The 25,353-nt window shown below is 39.3% G+C and overlaps 1 protein-coding gene across 1 annotated transcript in view; it reads right to left on the reverse strand.

The window, feature by feature from the left end:
- Nucleotides 1-25,353, reverse strand: part of RUNX2 (RUNX family transcription factor 2) — a 91,245-nt gene that overhangs the window by 19,557 nt on the left and 46,335 nt on the right. The window contains exons 3-5 of the mRNA XM_089499186.1: nucleotides 16,959-17,230; nucleotides 6,223-6,379; nucleotides 645-749 (exon numbers count right to left, since the gene is read on the reverse strand). Coding sequence (XP_089355312.1) covers nucleotides 645-749; nucleotides 6,223-6,379; nucleotides 16,959-17,230 — 534 coding nt within the window. The remainder of the gene's footprint in view (nucleotides 1-644; nucleotides 750-6,222; nucleotides 6,380-16,958; nucleotides 17,231-25,353) is intronic.

The following is a 25,353-nucleotide window of genomic DNA, read 5'->3' on the forward strand; positions in this document are numbered from 1 at the left end:
GGATGGGACATTTTCCCTGCATGCTAGCCATCACTTCTCACAAAAGAACGTCTACTTTTATTTTCTGACTTTTGTTTCTAGCGTTCAGACTAATTTATCATGTTTTTTTTTTTGCACAATCAGCAGCATTCTCTTCTCTGTAGAGGAAGCCTGTGCGTTAAGAGCAAGGCTTTCCCCAAAAGGCTACCATTAAAATCTATTCACAAACAAAGCCAAAAGCAAAAGTATTCACCAACAAAGCCAAAAGCAAAATGAAGGAACTCGCCGCTCTCAAGCATTATTTTTTACTCAAGAAAAGGAAGCAACACAAGCAAACATTTCATGCGGCAGGCGGCAGGGTGACCCCATTGGACTATCTAACAGTTCAAGTTATCCGGCGACAATTATCAAAAGATAGAAACAATAAAACATTGTGCGAAACGCGCAACCGGTCACGTGGGGAAATATTACTTAAACACAAGGTAGTGGTAAGGTAGGGGTTAATTGTGTAGTAGAAACATCTGTCTCATAAACAAATGGTAACACATAGACTTTCTTATGTTCTACTGATTGACACGCTTATTTTAACCCTTCAAAGGCTGATCGCAGCCAATAGGCATGGCTACTGGACCCCCTCGGTTGACGGACAGTAATGTTTTACTCACGTCGTGGCTCTCTGGGTCCATCCACCGTCACCTTTATAGCTCTGTGGTACGTGGCTACTTGGGGTGGGTTCGTGAACACGGTTATTGTCAAAGTGAAGCTTTTTCCTGCAAATCACAAGGGGGGGGGTTAAAATTCACCATTTTCCAAATCCCTATAAATCTTTTTATAAAGCAGTCCATAAAACCTCCCCTGTCGAGTATCGCACACACAGGACATATTGTATGGGTTATGACATCATATTTCTACAAATTACTTGTTCAAGTCAGTATCTCGTTGACCACCGTGGCCAGAAGCATAGAAGAAGTATTACCCTCTGAATTGCCCCACATACAGAAGTATGGTAAAAGTTGTGAGCCCAGTGGCAGCTTTCCTCCATAACTATTCGCCGTAGAATGTCAGAAGAAGAAACTTTGAGAATCTGAGTCCATAAAGGGCTGCAGAATTCAGAAATAAATACAAAATGTAATTAAAATAAAATTTGACAATTACCACTAAAAATGTCCCTTTGTATTTACTGCCAGTGGTGTATTCCTATCTAGGCCTTTGATTAAGGCAATCAATCCGGAGCGGCGGCCCTAGGGCGACGCAACTCTTAATGGGTTAAGTGGGGAGATCAAAGAAGGTTATCCTGTGGAGATCTGTGCAGACGCCCCCGTAGTATCTATGCTGCACTATTTACAACAGAGAAGTCGGAATATGATGTCATATCCCATCGCTATGTATGAAGAAGATGGATGATGACACCTTGGGATCACTGGTTCCCACCAGCTTTAGCTAAACCCATTGGAGGTATCACGTCGGCCATTAAACTTTTCTATAGAATTCAAGTCGTTACTGATGCCAACGCAGTTCAAATCGTGAAGACCCTGGCCATTTTTGCAGAAAACAACATTTTCGGTTTTCCATGTGATGAGTTCTGCTTGCGTTTTAAATACTTCCCGTTGAAACCCTCAGTAAAGTCTTTTATTAAGGAGATTTTTATTTTAAAAAAAGGCTATTTCGTTAACGATATAGACAATTTCGGAAGGATTTTTAACAATACACCATTAAACTAATTCATATCAGAGCGTCACAAAATAAACCCATTCTATCATAATTTGGTTTGTCGATCGGTTGTCAATTGTTTTTTTTTCTCATAAGCTTTTTTTTTTTAAACCAGTATTAAAAACATTTTGATGCAAATGCCTTATTTCCTGTACAGATTAACACTACCGAGAAATTTTAATATTTTTACAGCTGTTTTTTTTCCACAGATAAATAAAATCAGCCTTGTAAGCGGACTCTAGGTAAATATTAAATCCGGCAAAAAATGCTCTCAAAAGAAAATAAAATGTCAGAATTTGACAAAATATAGAATGGGGGGGGGGGGGAGCAGGTAAAAGTGCTACAGTGTGTAAGGATTCAGGAATTTAATATAAATTTGTTGTGGTGAAATAATTATACAATCTGCACATGCAAACAAAAAGTGAATTTTTTCTCAGTCAACTAAAAATATTTTATTTCAGTTTGAAGGTGCATTATATATATATATATATATATATATATAAAAACATATATAGCTATCTATAGATAGATAGCTATAGATACAGATATATATATATATAATTATGGAATTGAAGGAATTTCTTCCCACAGCTCAGGCTGAGCGACAGTTGTGATCAGTTAGATTCGTGACGGTTATTCATGTCGGAGTCGGTTCTGCAAACTGTTCAAAGGCAGGAAGTTGTGGGCGTGAGGCGGTGACTCAATAAACAGTCACCCCAACTGATCTGGGACAGAGCTTCTGCTCCTGGTTAAAGGATCGAGACAGCGCGCCGGTTGCCAGGGCCTCTTGTAAATGACAAAGATCTCCTGCTTACACGAGCATCATTTCTCCAGAAATATATATATAATATAGATTATATATATATATATAGATAGTCTGGCTGCCGTGGAAACGGAGGATACGCTGCATTCTATAGAACACACAGAATTAATTTACTAAAAACTGCCTTTTGCTATTATCTGTTTTTTCTAACATTATTTTGAACATTTTTAGTTTAAAATAAAGTTTCTTTTGAAGATATTTAGTTTAAAAAAGGACTGCAGTGAATAAAGGTTCACCAGCTTTTGAGGTAAACTCTGCTCATAGCTAACTTCCTGTCTAGAGACAACTTCCTACCTTCACACTCACCCGTTAAAGGCAACCCCCCCAAAAAAAAACAATGATTTTAATGTAGGAGGAATAATCTCGCAGCTCCTCAGATGACTGCTCCCATGGTACACACTTCAGAATCGATAGCAAAGATGAACTTGATGCACTTTATTCAAATTACTTTGTTAAAAATAACCGTACAGGCGAACTTCCCAGAGAAGTGATCTTCCAGTCCTGCAGGAGTAGCGTCATTAAGGTGTGGGGCCGGTTGCACATACAGGTGGGGTTAGCCACCGATAAAGACGGAGATAGCCATGCGGTGGGGCAGAGCTAGCCCCAAACAGCCTTTAATGGGTGGGGAGTAGGAGGAAAGTGCTGCTGCACTACATAAAGAAAGCACGGCTTCACCCGGAGACTCTGGGTCAAACCTGGAATGTTTCCAGTTATGCACATAATGTAAGTTATTTTTTTAATTCACTAAACTGCTGTGATTTCTTCAGGAGTTTTATCTGCCTTGTCCAGCAACAAACGGGAAAGACTCCGCACTTTTTCCGCCATCAGTGTGAGCAAATTTAGGGTATGTTAAGAACAATACAACTTTGAGTGGCTACTATACATAACCAGTAAAAATACCTATTTTTTATTGTAAAAAAATGTAAAAACTAAAACTAGCATCCTACTCTTTGTATCTATTTAATGACCGGCTAAATTGCAGCTTGGGAATTTTAAAATTTCACCTTAACAATAACAAATGTTAACATGAATCATAATGTTCTTCGGAATACGGAACACCTCATTTTAGACGGCAGAAAGACACTATCTTTGTAGTTATTAGTTGCCAGGCAGCAGAAATATATGTTTATAAATTAAAAAAACAGTATGTCAGAACTACCGGATTGCAGTCTCCTGCGATTCTTTCCCTGTCGCAGTCCGGATAGGGTTACCGTGTTAGTATCACAATAATTGTTATGTTACTCTCATGGATGAGTTACAGGAAGATGAGGTTCGCGGTGGGAGGTTAAGCGTTAGGATACTCACACGAGCGCAGACAGGATGATTTATATACGTAAGTGTTTATTACAGAAGCCGGCACTTATCTCTGAGCATCCCCTTCAGTTAGGGGTTACCGGATCACAGCTGCCGAGTTACGTTAGTGATATTCTCCATGTGCAGGTCTGTTATCTGCCGAGTCCTGTACGGGTGACTCATTGTTACTGCGGCCTCCAACTAACTTTTCTGATGTTAGCGTAAAAAGAATCGCCGTTTTATGTTCAGAGCGAATGATTAGCAATAGGGCAAAGGATGGAGTGAAGATTAAACAGCTTTAACCCTCGCGTTGTTTCCTAAAGTTTGGTTTGCCCTCCATAGTAATGGAGTCGATGAGGTCACTGCGTGTGTATGAAGTTAGAGTGAGTGTGTGTGTTAGAGCAAGTCCGCGTGTTAGTATGTGTGTATGTGTGTTAGTTAAGGGGGAGTCGAGAAGAAATACTACTCCTAGGTGCCACTATCCCTAGACTCACTCCTGTTCCCAGCAGAAGTGGTAGAGGTTATTTCAGCGAGAGAATGTAAACACTCACGGGGATCGGCATACGGCTCCTGAATCTAAGACGAGACCAATGACTGATTAAGGTTTGGGTCTTTAGATCAGGAAAAAAGTGGCAGACTAGATGGAGAGAATAGGCCTGATCTGCCGTCAAATTCTACATTTCTAAATTAATTTGGAATGGAATAGAACTTCACATAATCCTCTGGCAAAACACAGCCGATATTTGAGTGAACATTCTACATTCAGTACATACAGTACATAGGTAATGCTCACTTTAACTGGGGGCCCTTAATTTTTCACATGAAAAAACTACCAGCAGTCTCAATTAGTCTAGCCGTTGAGACTGCCCCAGTAAATCCAAGACGGCTGGCAGCTGTGCTATCGATGGACTGCAGCCCTGGAATGGAGGCATAGCTCACCGTGACCTCAAAATTTCGAGCCTCCAGTCTTGAACGCTCGCTAAGGATTTGTGAAGTCATATCACTGATAAGCCTCTGTTTAGGCTAAAAACGAAACTAATTAACGTCAAGTGTGATATTGTGCACTGGACAGATAAGGGCATATACTTGGATTTACTTCTGGATTTCATTAAATGGGATATATACATATTTATATAAATAAATAAATAAATATATATATATATATACACATATTATAATATATATACACACAATATATAAATATATATATACAATATATGTATATCATATAAACCACTTATGCATACTTCTTTTAATACTTTTAATAATTCACATATTTACATAAAAAGTCTTGGTAAAGCCACACCCATAACCACACCCCTTAATGCAAAAGTATCACCCTTTGGCTATTTAAAATGACGGGGGCTGTTGGGATTTTCTCCCCACTCTGTGGCCTATGTTAGTTCCGTGGAACCAATTTTATTAAATAATATTTACTTCTTTCTCGCCTTATCCGGGAACCTGCACGGACAGATTTCTGTTAAACATAACGGAATCACGTCATAGAACATCTCCTACAAATACACAAAAAGTCACGCCAAAATGTGTGAGAAAACTGAAAAATAAAAAAATAAAAAATCGACTGAAATATTATAATTCAAATCTAGAAAATATGAGTCTCCTAAAAATCATGAGATGTCTTACTTGGCTAACTTAATGAATAAACGAGCAACAATTCTTAGCTTAATTATCGCTGTAAAATGCCCTCAAGGTCCGTGCGGAGTGGATAAGATCTTTGGCCTTCAGTCCCCAGTAAAGCTGTTAGCTGACTTTACAGCGGAAACTTATATTTTTTTTTTTATTGCAATGTTTTACAGTAAAATGTTCAACCAAGGCATTAACGTGAAGAAATATTTGCATTTCTCTTAGATGATGTCATGTCATCTGTGCGGCCAGCTCAATAAATACAAACTAATTCAAAAGGTGTCCTTCCAGCAGAGCTCATAAAATTCTGCAGTTGTGAAGTTGAGGTTATTGGAACCAAGGATTTCCAAATAAAAGTTTTGTTTCAGTTCTACCAATAATATGGAACTTAAAGCGACACTCCAGCCATCGTATACACTTTAATAGCTTTCTGGTGACACGACGAAGGAGGAGGGCAGCTGCAGCTTCTACCTCAGGTACGTGCTTTTTCTTGACTCCTCACTGATATAATCAATGCTAACATTTCTGATTTCAATTAGGCGGGTGATATTGACACAAGATGTCTGTAGAAAGCCATAGCGGCAACAAGTTGCGAGCGACAAATAAAGCTTATTTAAAAGTAAGGAGCTTCATCTACACAGACCAAGTTGCTCCATACTCAACACATTTCGCGCCAGCTCGCTTAATCATAAAGCACCTTACAATCTCAGCCGCAACATGCTGCAGACTCCCCAAGGGGAGTATTAAGGCAAAAGGCTAGCGTTGAGGCCTACCTCTTCCACTTCTTCCCACAAATCTCAGATCGTTAAACCTCGCGACTTGGTTTTTCATGACTGCGGAAGCGTTTCTCAGTTCTGCCGAATAGTTTTCGTCGTTCCCAGCCATGACTGTGACCACAGAACCGTCCGGCACTTCTCCGAGGGCAACCACCTGTGTAAATAGGATGCCGGGGATTAATGTGACGTTGGTGACACATGACGTTTTTTATTTCATTCAGCTCTATACAGGACAAGGTAGCGTGAGAATTATCTTATAAAACCATGTTATACATAATGGTTGTTTCCGAATTTTCTCAGCTGACCAGCGACTGATCAGCTATGATTTGTCTGATCTTTGTAACTGGCGCAGGACTCTGGAGCGAGACGATCTTTCAAAACATACGTCAGGCGGGAGAGATGTTAATATTTTAATGCAGAAAATGATTCTCTGTTCACTGGTATATTCGTTTAGGTCACTGGTGCTTTTAGAAAAGAAGACCCATGGAACAGATGATTGGAATTGAAGAGACAGTTTAATGTCCCGGGCAGCCTCACCAAAGTACCTTGTGAGTACTTTGATATGCATTCTTTAAAAAGCAAGAAAATAATATAAATATATATAGCTTAGGTAGAAGCTGCAGCTTCAGGGCTGCAGCTCCTTCCCTCCTCCATGTTCTGACGATTCACGCCACTGATTGGCAACTTGAAGAAGCCCATTAGTGGCAGGAAAGTGGCCCTAATTGAAATCCATTGTAATCATAAAGCAAATGCAAACTGGGCCCTTTGGCGCCTATGTCATTTGCTTTAGAACTACTAGATTTACAATTGTAGGAGTAGAGCGCCAAAGGATCTTGAGTTTTTCAATAAAATAGTGGTCTGGGAAATAGTAGTGGCAGATTTGAAGTAAATCTCTTAAAATATGCATTGTCGTTTTTATATTAGGTTTTTTTTTTTATTCTGCACGATACCTAAATTAAAGTTTAAACACAGATCTGCCTCTTCTTGGATCAAAAAAATGTGTATGTGGTAATTGGGTTTCATTAAATGTCTACAAAATATGTAAAAAAAAAAAAAAAGGAAAAAATGTAAATGCAACAAAAGCTAATGTTATCAGAAAGATAATGCACAAAATAATATTTGAAATAAAAACAAAATGTATTTAAAGTTTAATTAATGAAAATTAATTCTGTGGTATTGTAGTGAAAAATGCATTCCTTTCCTTGTATATATCTGACAAACACAAATAATGTTTTATATTATTGTATAATTAATATTATAATATATATATATATATATATAAAGAAAATAACAGGTGACAATTAACCCATTACATGCTGCAAGATCTTATCAAGCTCTTTGTAAGCTCATTTCAGTTAGGTTCATGAAAAATGTATACCAAATTGTGAACATGTTATAACCATTGGTGATTGTGGGTCTATTTTGCAATTTTTATTATATTTAAATATATTTATTATATATTTTATTATTTTATAAACAATTATTTGGCTGTATTAGATAAAAAGTGAGCATGCATTTTAAGAAAGGCTCCTATTCAAATATATTTTTTTTATGTATTTTGTATTTTTAAAATTCATCACGTTAATTTGGTACCCTAATAATACAGTAAATAGATGTCCAAAACTATTTGTTGTCAACAGTCCTTTAGTTCAGTTTTCACGATGCTTAAAACAACTATACATAAAAAAATTGCTTAACATTTATTCCATTTTAAAAATTATTAAAATTAATGTTATTCTTTAATGTACTGGGTAAAGTGCTGGATTTTTATTTTATTTTTTTCACCTTGAATAAACACAATTTAATACGTATTTGATTTTCAGCATAAAATTTGATTCCCGCCTATTTAGGAATATATGATATTTTAATGTCATATGTATCAATATACCTAAAAGGCCTTTTAAGAAGCATTCTTTCAATAATATTCCTTTTTTTAGTACAGCATTCATTGTATGAAATGGTTAAACATGAAAAAGGGAAGAATAAAAACGTATATGCCCTTTCGGAGTGCCTATATATAAGTATATTTGTCCAAATAGTAATACACAAAAAAAAAAAAATACATGGGAGAGGCCAGGACAAAAAATTGGTTCATCCTAATAGTGATAAATGTACAGCATAGAAAGTTTCATGCATGCCTGCCGTGGGGAGGAACTGACTAGCGGTAGGGATACCGTGTCAGGACATAGCTGTAATGCAAGTAGATCCCACGAAGCAGATTACAAATTGCTATGAAAGTAAGTTTTTTTAGTGCCTTCTTCACTTCTCAGAACGCGGGAGTCCCCTTTTACGTGATACGAGAACGTGGCTGAGTGTAATATCCTCCTTTTGCTATACACCTGTCTTTCTATAGTATGCCAGATATATGTAACACAATAACAGCTGCCTTCCTGTTCCTTCACTTCCAGTATTAAAAGAGAAACGGAATTTGACGGCAGATAAGACCCATTCGGCCCCGTCTAGTCTGCCCATTTTTCCTGATGTAAAGACTCAAGCCGTGGTCTCGTCTTAGATTCAGGAGCCGTGTGCCTATCCCATCCATGTTTAAATCCCCTCACTGTATTAGCCTCTACCACTTCTGCTGGGAGGCTGTTCCGCTTATCTTCTTTGACATGTTCATCAGAAACTCTGTCTGTTTATAGTTTTTAAAATACATCAGTAAATATTCCTTTTTTTCTCCTGAGCTTAATATTAACTATAAAAAATATATATTTCCTTTTTTTGCTAAAAGCACCCATAAATCTTATCTAGCGATAATATAATCCCCGTAGAATCTCTGTAGATACAGTGCCTATCTGAGTCCTTCATCAACTCACCGACCGCTGGGAAAAAATTTGCACTAAATCATAGCAGGGTATAGCAAGGAAGAAGCAAAGGAGACCCCTTACACATCAAAACCGTTTCTCTGGGCCAATAGGCCAATATTTGGTGATTTGGTGCCGCAATAAAATAATAATAAATCCATAACAAATACTTGGTCGTGAAAACAACAAAGGGTTAAAGGAAAGCAGACATGAACAGAAAATGTTACTGTAACTTTATACTTAAAGAAGAAAGCACTGGGCTAAATGCTCTATTTGTTAATATTTTAATATCAGTTTTTATATCAGCTAATATATGATATGTATTTTATGTGCGCATTATCGCAAATGTTAAATAAATAACATATTTTCAAGATATCTTCAAAAATATTTTTTTTTTAAAAAGATTCGTTTGAGAAGGCATTGGGTGAGGAAATCCTTTAACGTCTTCCACGGCCTTAATATTAACTCTGTTCTGAAACAATCATTAGCCATTTAGAGCTCATTAATCGTGGAATGATCATTTATTTAACCATTTCAGTACCGGCGCTGACAGCCTGAGCGGTTGCTTCTTGCTCATCCGATTATTAGGTAGGGTTAAGAGACTGCGGACGTGCTCTGAGGTCCAGCACAGAAGCAGACAGATGGAGGAGACAGACTGCCAGGGCTGACACCGCCGTCTACAAGGATGCGTGATTCACAATCCTGGGTGAGAACTTAAGAGCCTCCCAACTGTCCTTCCAGCCTCCGGAGACCTTGCCAGCGTATCATTCCCACACTAATTCAATGTAACACATCGTACCGTCAGAACCTAGATATTCCCGTCCCCGCGGCAATAACTAAATGTATGTAGCAAGAGAGGAGAGGCTTCCCTCTGAGGTGAGCAGCCCAGCGTGCGCGGGGTTAACATGGGACTCACTGTGCGAGATTTTACTGAGCATCCGCTGTTTTAACAAATACTACAAAAATACGGATTCACTAACATCTTCAAATGATTTCTGGGAAGCAAAACGTATTTCTCTGGCGTTTGCTGGAAAGGGTATAGCTTCCTTTAACTCTTCGACTGCCAACGTTTAATACAAATGGACACTTTTTTTTTTAGGAATTCCTAAGAAAAAAGGATATTTGCCTTAATTAAAAAGTAGACTGCATCCTCAAATTATCCCCAGTTTGTGTAAAAAGCTTTCTTTGATGGCTCAGGGGTGTAATAAAAGGGTTAAAAACAAAATTATATGAAAAAATCTAAATATACGCTAACAGAAGGTTTAAAAAAAAAACAAAAAAAACCCTTTACGGTGTGTGTTTTATAAAGCGAACAGTTTGCCATTAAAATGTGAGTATGTGGAAATATTTGTAGAGCGCGCTTCTGAAAACACGTGCGACTTTTTATACTTCCTGCTGCTGTAAGTGCGAGAAAGGCCCTCAGATCCCCTCTTCCATCTTCGGGGGGCCGGCACAGATACAGCAGGCGTGTGTGAAACCGGAGACCATATATACATCAAACTACATCAAAGTAATCATTTCTTCGACAAGTCTGGTGTTTTCTTGTAAACAGAAATGCTATAAAGTCTTATTAGGTGACTTTATAAAAATGGGGTCTCACTTCCCTAATAGAAGAGCGTAAACCCACCCATACGAGTCGGGAATTAGCGCACCACGGGGTCTTGAGCATCGTAGGCCGATGAGAAGTTTAAGTAATTGGCCTAGATTATAGATGCACGGCCGTTCAAAAGTTTGGGGTCACTTTTCGAGACAAAAACAAAATTTTGTCCATCACAATCACATGAAATGGATGAGAAATCCAGCACAGGCGGGGTTAATGTTGTAAATGACTATTGTAGCTGGAAACAGCTGATTTTTAATGGAATCTCTTCATAGGCATACAGAGGCCCTTTATCACTCCCATCACTCCTTTATCACTCCCATCACTCCTTTATCACTCCCATCACTCCTGTGTTCCAATGGCCCTTTATCACTCCCATCACTTTTTTATCACTCCCATCACTCCTTTATCACTCCCATCACTCCTGTGTTCCAATGGCCCTTTATCACTCCCATAACTTTTTTATCACTCCCATCACTCCTTTATCACTCCCATCACTCCTGTGTTCCAGTGGCACGTTGTGTTGGCTGATCCGAGTATAAAAGGTTAATTGATGGTTAGAAAACCTTTTTGTGATTATGTTACAGCCAGAAATGTCCTTGTTTTCCATGAAAACAGCTCAGTGACCCCAAACTATTGAATAGTAGTGTAAGCGTTAGAGGGTAATACCGTAAGGGAATGTAAACACGCAGGCGACAGGCATATGGCTCCCGAATATAAGACGAGACCAGACTCGAGGTGGCCGAATGGGTCTGAGTTTCTCTGTAATTAAAAATAAATATTAAAACGGAGACAAATTACAGACTGAAAACAGAAGCATTTGGTCTCCTTCATTAAAAAATATATAATATTATATGAAAAATACATCTGCCCTCCACAAAGTTTCGACACGCGGCAGAAGTACGGGGCCGGCACGGAGTACCTGTAACTACACGTCGTTAAAGAGGAAAGGGGGCTTATATATATAAACACTCTGTGGAGTCTGGTATTAATTCCGAGCACTGGGTATCATTAAATTTTATGTACAAAACTACACTGGCACTTTCTCCAAAATAATAATAATATAAAAAAAAGAAAAGTAATCGGAGGCGTCGCAGGCCTTCTGTTCTCGCAACACAAACACAGCGCTGAGATTTCCGAGAACAAAAAATAAAGTATTGTATTTACTTAAGTCTGTCGGGGCCACCATTTATTTCCTGCCCACGAAATTTCAGTTTTCATTAGAAAAAAATGATTTCATTAAAAAAAATTAAAAAATAAAATAAAAAATAAAAAATATGGAATTGGTTTTCGTGGAGTGGGGAGGAATTAAATGAAACAGAGATAATCATACCTATTGTTGGAAAGTGTCTGGCTTCAGATGATGGGAGTTATGTTAGTAACCAGGCTAAGTAATGAGTTTGTTGCTATAGACTACAATTCCCATCATGCTTGAAAGGGAGTTGTTAGCCCAACGGCTGGACTGTCAGAGGATGCCCATCATTCCCACCTGAACATCATTTTTTGAGGAAAAAGGAAGTATTTTGGGGCATAAATTGGTGGTGGAATGTAGAAAACGAAGTGGTAAAGTTACAACACACAGGAGAGGGGGTAGTAGATAACTGACACAGCCTCCCAGTGGATGGAAACATTGAGCAATAATTTACTGTACATTAAGCTATTTAAAAAGTAAATGAAACTTTAAAATTAAAAAAAAAAAAAATGATTTATGAAATCAAGTATTTTTGACTTCTGGATATTTTGTCCCCTCGAGAAACCATCAAAACCTTTGACTTCCGAAAACCTGTTTGCCCAACGGCATTGCTATAGTTTCTAAGGTCTGACATTGGAAAAATATATGTTTTGGGGCTTTTTGTGTGAAATCCAGCATTTAGAAACTTTACTGCAGAAAAAAATACTTTCAAAGTTTTCTAATTACTCTTCTAATCGCAAATCAGTCGTTCTGCATCCGTTTTGCAGAATAGCATATTACAGAGAGAGCATCTAATCCATACCCCGCAGTGTTATTAATACTATTACTGGCTGCAGGGAGCAGACAAAACATGCTGATATTCCATGGAATACTTTACTCAGAGGGTGGTAGATAAGTGGAACAACCACCCAGCAGAAGCACTAGAGGGTAATACAATGAGGGTATTAAACATGCATGGGATAGGCATACGGCTCCTGAATCTAAGACGAGACCAACGACTGATTAAGGTCTGAGTCTTTAGAGCAAGAATAACAGGCAGACTACACGGGGGCCGAATGGGGCCGTTCTGCCAGCAGATTCTATATTTCTATGAATATAGTGATTTACCCTGATGTGCGCTGATACACGCTGCTGAACCCCAAAATATTATCATGAACAATGATGTAGCCTGAGAGACGGACAGTTTCCCCTTTACTAGCCCATTAGCCTAGTGGCCAAACCCGGCCCATATAGGCCAGTCTGTCCTGGTATAGTTGCCCTGATACCCCCCTGATGTCAGCGTGAGAAGTTCAGATTAGCTCCTCATAAATAAGTTAATAAAACCAGCCAGCTACGCTATAAAGTGGAACGTGACGATCCCAGGCGAAACAAGCATGCGCAGCCGCTAAAGGCATCGCTACCTGCGTGTAACGGTACTGGGAGCAAATATAAATAAACTATTTCAGCGTAATATTTAAGATTTCGGTAAAATAGAGACCTCTGTTGTCTGGATCAGATAGTTTTACTCTTTAGGAGCCATAAAAAAAGTGAAGATAAATAATTTATTAGGGAGGAACCTTAATTTATCATCTTTACCCCAAACCCCCTATCCTAAAAATGGGGATGGAAAAGAATCAATTTATTGCGTGAGATCTAAAGCCACAGCAGCAAACGTTAGAAAGTACGAGGCTTGCGGGGGGGGGGGGGGTGTCCTTTTTTGCCGGAAACAGATCTATCTGCGAGATTATTCAGTTCCTGCGCAGGTGCAGATAGCGGCGGGGGGTCGGCTGCTGCACGCACTACTTGGACACATTAAAAGCCAACTGTGATATCGCAAGAATTGTTTCATATATTATAATTCATATAAAATAATGCAAATTGGGGAGTAGAATTTAGCGGAATTATTATTATTTTTATTAATATTACTATTATTATTTCAAGTGTTTTGTTTAACCCTTAACATGACACATTGGTGGCCTCTAGAGCCTTAAAAGGTTGATATTCAACATACTAAGTAAAAGCTAAGATTTTTTTGAATTGCTAACCCATCAGGCACTGATGGAGTTAACAGCAAACATTATAGTATTTTTAAGAAATCTGGCAAATGATTTGTGAAGCTATAGAGAAAATGTATTGTAAGTAAAAACAAAACCGTGAAGCATTTATTATTCGAGAATGGATATTTTTGATGATATAAATCCTTGCCTATATTAAGAACAAATAACAAAAGGAAGAGAAATGTTAAAACAAGAGCTCATAATCTAACACTAGAGGATCCAAGGCTTAAATGTAAGGATATTAGAGTGAAGGTGGTAGATAAATGGAACAGCCACCCAGCAGAAGTGGCAGAGGGTAATACGGTGAGGGCATTAAACATGCGTGGGATAGACACATGGCTCCTGAATCTAAGACAAGACCAACGACTGATTAAGGTTTTTTTACTTAAATTCTTGGAGCAATGTTAGCGCCATTGATCGAGTACAATAGCTCTTCATGCAAACATAGCTAGATTTATTCTGTATGCACAACAGTATTTACTATATTATTAGCTTTATATAGCGCCATGATATTCCGTAGCGCAGTACAATGGGATATTCTGAAAATATTTCTGCAATAAAGCAATGTATAACAATGCTGCCTTTATATGTAAGCTTATAGTACATGCGCAACATAACTTGGCATTAACCCTTTAATGAAGACGTTCCCAACTGCCTTGTGCGTGCATGTAAAGGGTTAACATTTTAAATATGTGCAGCTATAGCTAGAGTTGTATACACAGACCCATATAAATATATATATATATATATATATATAAATCTAATATGTTAATGATCATTAGCAATGGGAAATTTTAAGAGGAAAATGCAAAACTGGGTCTATATTTTAAATATAATACATGTTACCCCTACAGTGTTAATTCTACTGTTATATTAGGGGCTCAATCATCACATAAAGTGTTACTGATATAATTTTAAAACTTTCAAGGTAGTGGAAAATATATATAAAAAGCACACAATTACTTATAATAAAGAAAAGGCTACAATTTGGAAGAAATTGGTTTGTCGTTTTAATAATTTTGTTAAAATATACAAGATCCAGTATCCGGGCCTTGATAAATATTCCTTTTCACCACAGCCCACATACACCCCTTCTACGGGTTAGTTATGAGGACCGGCAGAGCAAACTTGCTGCCGGAATTACAAAAAAAATATGATCAATACAAAAAAAAAAAAATAAACAATCATTTAAATTGTATCTGCTTATAATAAAGTAATAATGGGCACAAAAATACTAAACAAACATGTAAAAAAATGTAAAACAGAGATAATAACTGAATTTGTGTCTAAAATGCCAAAATAAAAAAATGTCAAATTTCTAAATTTATCTAGAAGATTTTTTTTAAATTGTATTTTTCATTAAGTGGAAATCGTAATAGATATTTACGTTTAGGGCAATATTTTAGTGGAAAACTATTTGCCCCAGAAAACTGCCCCAGTCCTGCTATGGAAAGTGTGCCAACTTTGCCCCAATTTACATATATATAAGCATCGGAATCCCAAAAGTTTAGACAGATACCCCAGATGCACTGAATAGAAATGGAAGCAAATATATAATATTTATAATATCTATCAAATCAAACAAAATATGTCATTATTAAATATAACGCGGCAGGTGCCGGCTTCAAACTTTATAAAACTCTTAACGAACTAAAAAGGTTTGTAATAAGGGAAGAAACCTTTTTTCAAGCAGCAAACATTCCATGCAAATAAACTTATTTATTCCATAAAAAATTAGAATAAGCCTTCATTCACATAGTTTAACAATGTGATTTTTCCGAAATTGTTTAATTTCCAAAAAAAAGCAAATGTTGCGTTTCAAAAATATTAAAACAAATATAATTTTAACCATTTACAGATCTCTCTAGCTACACAGGTAGGGTTATAATTCTTTATTGGATTTAGGTTTTTAAAGGAAAAAAATCTGACACCCTTTTTTGAACTGATGGGTAAAATTAGTTTGTCTCAAATTTTAAATTTGGGTATTTTTTTTAACCCTGCTAAAATGCCCCTTTTAAAAGAAATTAAGGGTTAAGTATAAATAAAATTCTAGTGCAAAGTGGAACAAATAAGCCAGAACTTCTAAAGTTACTATGGTGATTGCAACATTCATGCCACTCAAAAAAATAATCATTTTCTAATGAAGTATTAATAATTTTTACAATTCTTAAAAATTTTACATTGGGAGTTATAAAAGCTGTAGTTTTCAAAAAGTCACTACAAACCCTGAAATAATGGTCAAATTTTAAAACAATATTTCTATACCCATTCTACAGCCCTACGGAAAATGATGGTGCTATATTAATCAATAATAATGTGATTTAAAAAATATATATTTTTTATTGGGGCAATTTACAATGATGTCACTGATACTTAGCTGTTACGCATAGCACAATGATCTGCAAATGGTTAATCAGCAATATTTCTTTGAAAATAAACCAAATTGGGCGAAACTTAATCACCAAACAATATATATATATATATATATATATATATATATATATATAATTAACCTGCTCATTGCCAATTTGTTCAGCACATCGCTGTCCCAGACTGGCAATGAAAGGGTGGCTCTTTGAGGTGCATCAATTTTGGGTTATTTCTTAGTCCAATAATACATATTATGCAGTCCTGTGGAATATGATGGGGATTTGTAACGCAATGCTATATAAATCAATGAATAATAAATCAAATAATAATAATACTATTTAGTCCATAGCTTTAATCAGCCTGTGATACTCGTAATGCTAATAAAAGAGATACTTAGGAAAATGCCTAAAACCCTTCAAATTCATCAATGTGCATTAATAATAATAATAATAATAATAATATAATATATTGCAATTTTCTAGCATTAACCCGTTGCAAAACTTTTAACATGAATCACTACTCCCATCACTCCCATCCACTGATAATTGAATGATATTTAACCCCCTACCCGCCAGTAGCTAGGTTTTGATGGGCATTTATCTGGGGTAAATAAGGTATGCTGGACAGGAGGCTGCTTTCTGCAGAGTGGAATTAAAGGGACCTGTCGCGCCCTGTTTTGGGGGGGACACCCCGATCTACCCCTGCACCCCACCAGCCCCGGGGTCACTCACCTTGAAGGCCACTGGCAGGGTCTTGTTGCACCTCCAGTGGGAGGGCAGCACTGAGCACAGGAAGTTGGGGCTGTCGGTTCGGACCAGCTCTGCCGGGTGGTCGGCAATGATCTCCACCATGGTGCGGTTGTCCTGCGCCCGCAGCCTGGGTACGGCCGCCTCCTGCTGCTGGGGCGGGGGCTGCTGGGGGCCGCTCACCGGGCTCACATCGCTCATCTTGCCGGGCTGCAGGCTGCTGGAGGGCGGGCTGAACCTCCGGCTGGTGCTGGGATCTACGGGAATACGCATCACAACAGCCAGGGGTTATTGGCGGGGAGGGAGATGGGTGCAAGCAGGCTGGGGGTGCTGGGTGAGGGGCAGGAAAACGAGAGGCTCGGGAGGCTGAGATGCGGTGGGTCACGGACGGCCAGTCCGGGCTGTTACACCCCGGGCTTGGGGGGCTGGTCGGGAGGTCGGCTTGTGCTGGCTGCCTGGGAGCCTTCCCTGGGACGGGGGTGCATGGGCTGGTGCAGATCAGGGTGTCGGTCACTTGCTGCAAGTCTTTGGTCCTGGAGATGCTGGGGCAGGTAGGCAGGCACTGCTGGGGCAGGTAAGTAGGCACTGCTGGTGCAGGTAGGCACTGCTGGCGCAGGTAGGCTTTTGCTGGGTCTCCTCGGGTGGGCTTTGCTGCTGTCGTGTCCAGCTGGTGGAGCTCCCCGTGTGCCGGTAACCCACTCCTCACTGCCCTCGGTGCAAACTTAGGGACTCCGCTGAGTATTTGAAGAGGAACCACAGACCCGGGTGTGCAGAGTCCTGACTCTAGATAAGTCCTTTATGGTCACAGAGTCCCTGCCTTTCTGTGGGGTCCTGTATGGTCACTGATTCCCTGGTTTGATGTAAGGTGCCGAGCGCTCAGTCTCTCCCCCTGGCCCCAAATGTCTTGGAGTCGGTACCGGGTGATCGGTATTGTATACACGGGTCCGGTATACGGTCACTTCGCTATTGGGGTCAGACAGCAGGACATGACCTGACCCTAAAACAGAAACGACTGTGACCTACAAATTGGGTTCTGAGGACCACGTCTGGGACAAGAGCCGGGAGTTTGCTACAATGTATCAAGAGGTGGGAAAGCCTGTCCCTTTAACTACAAGCCAAAGCTTACAGGATGCAACCCGTGTCTCTAACAGAGGGAGATGTCTCTAACAGAGGGAGATGTCTCTAACAGAGGGAGATGTCTCTAACAGAGGGAGATGTCTCTTTGGGAGAAGTGTCTGAGTATGCTGTCTCCCGAAGTCTATCATTAAGGTCTCTTTGGGGTTATGTCTGCTATTCTAGAATACAGCCTAAAGAATGGAACAGGATGCAGTCTCTGTGGCCGTCTCTGTAAGGACCTCTCTTGAGCTGTCTGTGTGTCGGGGGAGTACTGTTTGCATGCAGTCTGAAGAAGGGTCTGTTGTCACTGTTACCCCGTCACACTCCCTGGCACATGAAGAGTGATCTCCAGTCTCTGGGTGCTGGATCAGCCTCTCTGTAGGGTAACCTTCTCACGGGGTGTCTCTCTCCAGCGGTCTTGTTCCAGAAGAAGGTCTCAGCCAGCCTGTGGACATCAACAGAGACCCTCCAGAAGAATCAGATCCAGCATCTCCTGCCCGCCACCCGAGGAGACAGCCTGGAGAATTGGAGTCCCAGCTTCTTTTCTCTCCCCAAGCAGCCTTTTCCAGAACAAAGTCCACAAAATCTCCAGAACAGTAAAAATAAATAAATTAAAACAATCTTTGTTTTGCTGAAATGAATTGCAGGATCTCCTGGTCCCAAAGTGGAGGACACAAAAAAAAGAGAAAGAAAGCTGTGGTTGGAGATGAGAAAAAGCCGCAGTCTGTCCCGAAAATGTGTCTTTTTTCTTTAGGAGGCTGGATTTGTCATGATTAGGGGTTTTGTGGTTTATATAGCGAGTCCTCTGCAGCCAGCATTTGAGAAACACAAACACGTGGTCTTCTGACACCAGATCTCAGCCATGTACATGCCCCAAACCCCAACCATCAAAAAGCAGGGGGTCATTAGAATGGGCCGACCTTCCAACCAGCACCACAAGCCCAGATCCTCATCTGCCCCCTCCTCTGGGCAACTAATGATGATTAACCCCCACCAGCAGCAGCCAGGACTCAGAGGGGTTAAAGGACCCTCCTAGCTGCCCAAAAGCTCATGCACAGAATAAAATCTAGAAAAAGAGACAGTTCCCCGTGTGTTAGGAGGTAAGAGACTGCTTGTTTTGGGCAGATCTTATTAAAAGACTTTCCATACCCAATAGTAAGAGTGAAGAACGCCTCCCGCAGATAAGGACCTATGAGAAGAACGCAGTCACGTTTGGCTTCTGCTGTACTCTGGCATGTCCTGTTTCCACCTTCTTGGCCGTGTCTTGGGTTTGGGGAGTGGGGGGTGGAAGCTGTCTCGAGTGGCAGTGGGCTTTTATTATTTGGTTTCTTAGGGTGATGATGATGGTGAGGAGTGCTGGCCCATTTATATAAAGACGTTTTGTTTTTAATCTCATGAATGAAGCAAGAACATGCGGATGTACCCGGAATAAACTGTGCGTTCTTTTCTGATCGGAAGGCATTGCTGATCCGCTTGAGATTTAACCCTTTCAGTGGCACGCTCTTACTTGATCAGGCTGTGAACTGGTTAAATTCTAAGGGGTCTGCTATTGAAAGGTTACATTCTGATGGATTAGGGGTTAATGAGAGTTGACAACCAGGGGTGGTGTGATGTGTGTTCTCTGCGACTCCCATCACCACCAGTTTGGTCTCGCTCCTATCTGTAGGCTCCCTGCAACTTAAATGTTTAAAAGCTAAGTCATTCTTGTTTGTAGAAGCTATACAATATCTCTGCAACTCCCATCGGCCCCGGCTTCTGTCGTGGCTGAGAGTGATGGGAGTTGTGATCCATTCACGGGTGGTCTCGGTCCTATCAATAAGCTTCTGCAATCTAAATCTTAAAAAAAACATACAAAGGGATAATTTTAGCAGTCTATGGAAAGTGTTTAAAAAAAAAAAAAAATTATATTGTAAAATTTTAGCAAACAGTACAATACAGAATACACACCGGGGATAATGTACAAACACAATTCACATTCTTTTTTTGTAGTAAAAGTGTTTTGTTTGTACACCTATAGAATACACGTGTCCGAAAACAGGCAAAAACTGTAATAAACACAATTTAGTAAATTAATATTAATAACATAAAAATGTGTGTGTGTGTGTTTTGCCTGTACAGTAAGATCAGTCTTGTTCCATGGTGTGTCATTTTGCAATATTGTTCTGTTGTGTTGGCCTATATGTACAGCACTTATGTTGTCTTTTTTAAAGAAATATTTATGTGTATGTGTGAAGGTTTTATGTATAAGTATGTTTTAACCGTTCATTGGCCATGGAAGAGCTACAGAATAAAAAGAACAGGGTGTCAAAATGGTTAAACTACCTTTTGTGAGTTTTGGTTTTTAATATAACTACATTTCTGTCCTGTTAAGGGTTAAAATGCAGCACTGGGCTATGCAATTTGTGCATATTTGTGTTTTACTAAACACCGTACAAGGGACACGTGTTAAAACCAGACGTTTACTTTTACAGAACTCGGTTAGATATGTTTAGAATTTTAAGGAAAAAAAAAAAAAGATTTAGAATACTAAACCAAGAGCCGTTCCAATAAAACTATATTTTAACATGTAGGCAACGTGGGGTTAACTGTCAGCAAACAAAGACAAAAATATTTATGTTTTTCATGCACATCCTTTGTTTTTGTTTAGGTTGTGTGTGTTTTTTTTATTTTATTTTATTTTTGCTTTACCATGACCAGTACTGATTAACCCCTGCAGTGTCAGATATAAGTGAAAATGACTAGGAAATATTAATTATGTCTATTATTTATCAATTACGCTCCTATCAAACCCATAAGTTATAAGTTTTGCTGCATGCGACACCGATGCTAAACATGGTTAAATTGCATTTGCTTGTTTTTTTAGTTTTTTTTTTTCTATACAGAAGTTTTATATTATTATGTTTAACCCATTATCATCCACAAGCGCGGATCACCTCACAGCTTGACAGTGACGGCGCTGTTGGCGTTCACCCTTTTGGCACTGAAAGAGTTAACCCCGTTGTTGCATTTGGGAGAGGGCGCTAAGAGCGTCGGGCTTCCAGCCACGGCACTGAAAGGGTGCCCGAATAACTTTATATTCACGCTGCGATCATCAGACCCGAGCCACTGACAACTTGCCGCTCGTTATGAAATATTTATAGTTGGCATGTATCGTATTTCAGTTAGAATTTAGTCAGCAGGAAATCATTGTCACACAAGCCAGGGAAACTGTGTTCAAACAGAGGCTCGCTGGCAGAAAAACTACTAATACGCTGGATGAGCAGAACTGGGATCCAAATGGAAGGGAACCAGTGAAGACCGGGGTGGGAAAGGGGGGGCTTCTCGCCATTTGGTTTCGTAGAACGCCATTATAATTCTTATTACAGTTTGTGATATTTACTCTTTAAGTGATGGATGGAAGATGGTGCAAGATCACTATTGCATGTGTTATCTCTGGCACTCAAATGGTTAATCAACTTAATTACAAAACACAGTTCATTATTCTGTTATGTGTCCCCTTGGGGTTAATATGTATTAAATTATTTTGTTTAATTTCATTTTCTTTAATTAAAATTCAGATTATTTTTTTTTATTACTGAGTCATTATTTTTAGGATTTAAAAAAAATAATAATTTCTTAATAATTGTGATCTTTTCTTTTTTTTTTTTTAATTCAGATTTTGTGCCTTTCGGCATCAGTGGCATAAAGAGGAGAAATGTTTAAGAAACATCACTCTGTAGTTACCCCCCCTTTGAATAAAAGCCGTCCCTCGCAGTTTTATGAAGTTCATTAAAAAGCAACCAGTCAGCAAAAAAAAAAAAAGGGTTATCCTTGCGGCGGCCTGATCTCCATCTGCTAATAGAATAACGCGGAAAAAAAAGTTAACTTTTCCGTCACAGGGGAGAGCTCTCTCCCAACTAAGGCTAGTTCTGGAAGGAAGGAGAGAAATGTTCAGACAGGCTGTCCGGACACAGAATGTAATGTAATGCATTCATCAGACAGACTGATTGGGGGCAGATTCTCAGAGAAGTGCGATTAAATCATGACGGAACAAAAGTCTTTTTGTCTTCCGCGAGCGTTTTCAGAAATAAAGCAATGTCAATATGAATCTTTGAAATCATTCTCTGGGTTTGGGGTTTAATTCAGGGCAGCGAACGTTTACAGTTTTATTGTATTATTTGTGTTATTTTATTGGGCCAGGGATAAGAAAAGATGTGAAGTCAAATAAGCTTTAGGGAATTTCTTTCAGATTATGTCTTTTAAAGATTTTCAGAAAAAATCTTCTATGCCTATAGAATAATCCCCCCCCCCCCAATATTCCTGGGCTGTGGGGCAGCTACCTGCGCCCAGGGCGTATTTAACTCGGGTGCTGCCTTATGCCTGACCCAGGGCAGCATTTTCTACCTGCCACTCCATGGCTGCCGTCGTCATTGCAGGGGCAACCGGAGAGCGGGCCCCAGACTGTATCATCATTATTATTAGTAGTACATGGTAGAGCTACCATTCATTATTTATTTATTTACTAGTATCCCTTAAAAACAACTTTATAAAAAAAGAAAAAACTGCGAACCCTAAGAAGATAAAGTTAAGATGGCTGCTCACTTTATATACACATACGGAGGAACTTCCCAGGGTAAGCTACTCAGAGCGCTCTCTTCTGGGGAGCGGCTTCATGAGGGGGCAGGACACACTATGCACGGAGGCGGGACTAGCCCTAGACAGCCTTAAGTTGGCCCAGAGTAGGAGGGAAAGTGAGTGGAGCGTGGTCATAGTCAAACCTCTTCTGGGAAGTGTCTCACGAGGGGGCAGGGCTAACTATGCATGGAGGCGGGACTAGCCCCAAGACAGCCTTAAGTTGGCCCAGAGCAGGAGGGAAAGTGAGTGGGGTGTGGTCATAGTCAAACCTCTTCCGGGAAGTGTCTCACGAGGGGGCAGGGCTAACTATGCATGGAGGTGGGACTAGCCCCAGTAGGGCGTGGTCATAGTCAAACACCGCCCCTCTTCCCAGAGGAAGAGGAAACTGATCTGGAGACCCAGAGAACCAGAGCATCACCTGGAGACTCCGGGTAAAACCTGGTGATACTACAGATATCTTAATGAAAGTCTATGGGGGGGGGGGGGGTACTTCATTACATTAGCCGGAGTTCATTGGTTCTACCTTAAACAATCAGCTCAATGGTGTTTAAGTAGGCAATTTTACCAAACTCTTACATGACCGCATATAATGTCAGCCTGGGTCTTCTTGTAAAGTTCATTAGAATAATATCAATCTTAATGCCTACACTACATTACAATATACAGCACTATAATAAATTAATATAGAAAACATATATTTTTCAGTATAAAAGCAGATAATTGTCCTATAGATGTGATTCTGTATTTATAAACCTGCCGGCTGTCTTTTGTGCCGTATTTGCATGGCGCATATTATAGCATTTGTTTCACCTTTACCTTACGGATGTTGTGCTGTGCAGTTATTGTGAGTGTTTTTGTAAGGGAAAAGGTGGAACGTAAGCAAAATTGTCATCCTTAGCTGGAGGCAGAGCATGCAGGTATTCAAAGCAGCACTTCCTATAGCAGCGAGCGGAGCCTGGACCGGTGGGCAGGCTGGATTTGTTTGGAATATGCATCAATTTGCAAAATCCAAAACTTAAAGGAAATGCTAACAAAAGCAAAAAAGTATAACCCTTTCGCTGCCGACAGCGATACAAAAAAATACCTTACAAGTAAGATGTGACTGATATTCTGTATTCCAAATAATGTATTTGCTTATTCCGTTTACCGGCTGAGAAGGTATGAATAACGTATGAAATATGTTATATAGAGATTTGCGTTTGCTGCGGCATTTTTTATGTGTCTGGAAGTTCTATACATTTGCTTACCTGCATCATAGATAAAGATAGAATTTTTTTAGATCTCAAATAGGTAGCAACAGGGCTCTATACCACTGGATCGCCCATCATGCATCTCACTAAGATCCTGGTTTGTAGACTTAGTCGGAACAAAAATTGCGTAATAATAATATTAAAAAAGATGGACACCTGGGCATCTTCTGCAGGGCCCTCTTGGCCTTTAACATCGGGGGGGGGGGGATAACTTAAAGGAGAGAAATAATAATGCAGATTCTGAGAACAGAAAATTTAAATATATTGTTTATTTTAAGTTGTACCAATTTATGTTTAATCCCCTTTAAAAAAATAAATTACCGTAATATATGTTGTCCAATGTAATAAAACATTTCCATTATATTTTATCTTGTTTATTGTATTTTGAAACAGACCATAAATTTCAAATTTAGATCAACCTCTATAACACAAATGAAGCACCTGAATATGATAAAAAGAAAGCATAACTAACTGTGAATCATACGTCCTTCTATCATTTCTGATCTCCCTGCCAGCAAATTAAATAAATTGAATACAGAGAAGTTCCATTATTTCTACATTCCATGTACTTTATCTTTCCTAGATCCAGATAGCAGAAAATTAACAAATAAACAAAAGTGTGGGGCAGGAGACAGCAGGATAGTGGCGCTTCACATGAATATCTGTTCCAGTTATTCCAGACCAGAATTTAAATGGAGATAATAGCAATTTACTTAAGTAAGCAGCCTCACCAACAAAGAATAAATATTCAATATTTGAATGTACTTTAAAATGCATTCTTTCCTTGTAGAGAACTAACATACATGCTCATGCTACACACATTTATACTAACACACACTGCCAACACACACACTCCTTCTAACACACTTACACATACACACTCACGTTAACACACATACAGTATAAACATATACACTATTAATAACACACACTTTCTTGCACTAAAACACAAACTTATAAATTCATGCTAACACACACGCATGCTAACGCACTTACACATACAAACTCATACTAACACACATTCCCTCTAACATACACTTACACACTCATTCTACTCATTCTAACACACATATGTTAACTTACACATACACTGTAACATACATACATATCTTCTCTCACAAGCTCTCCCGCCATCTCTCCCTCACTTCCTCTCCTTACTGCCTTACCTTGTTTCTCACGCTTTTCGTGCCTTCCTTCCATCCTAACCCTGTCTCTCTCTCATTCCTTGCCCGCCTCTCTGCCCTCTTTACCTTCAAGGAGAGTTATTTCTCATGCTTTCGCTGAAGGGTAACATAACATTGTGGTACGCGACCCTGAAATGTTCTGTGTGCTGGTCCATGTTAAACCGAGCCTTTTAAAAAAAAAAAATTATGGAGCGGCCCGGAGGGCCAGCCCGCCCC

The sequence above is a fragment of the Sceloporus occidentalis genome, unplaced genomic scaffold, assembly GCF_023333645.1.
Source record: "Sceloporus occidentalis isolate IW3139 unplaced genomic scaffold, rSceOcc1.0.p SCAF_131, whole genome shotgun sequence".
Lineage (NCBI taxonomy): Eukaryota > Metazoa > Chordata > Lepidosauria > Squamata > Phrynosomatidae > Sceloporus > Sceloporus occidentalis.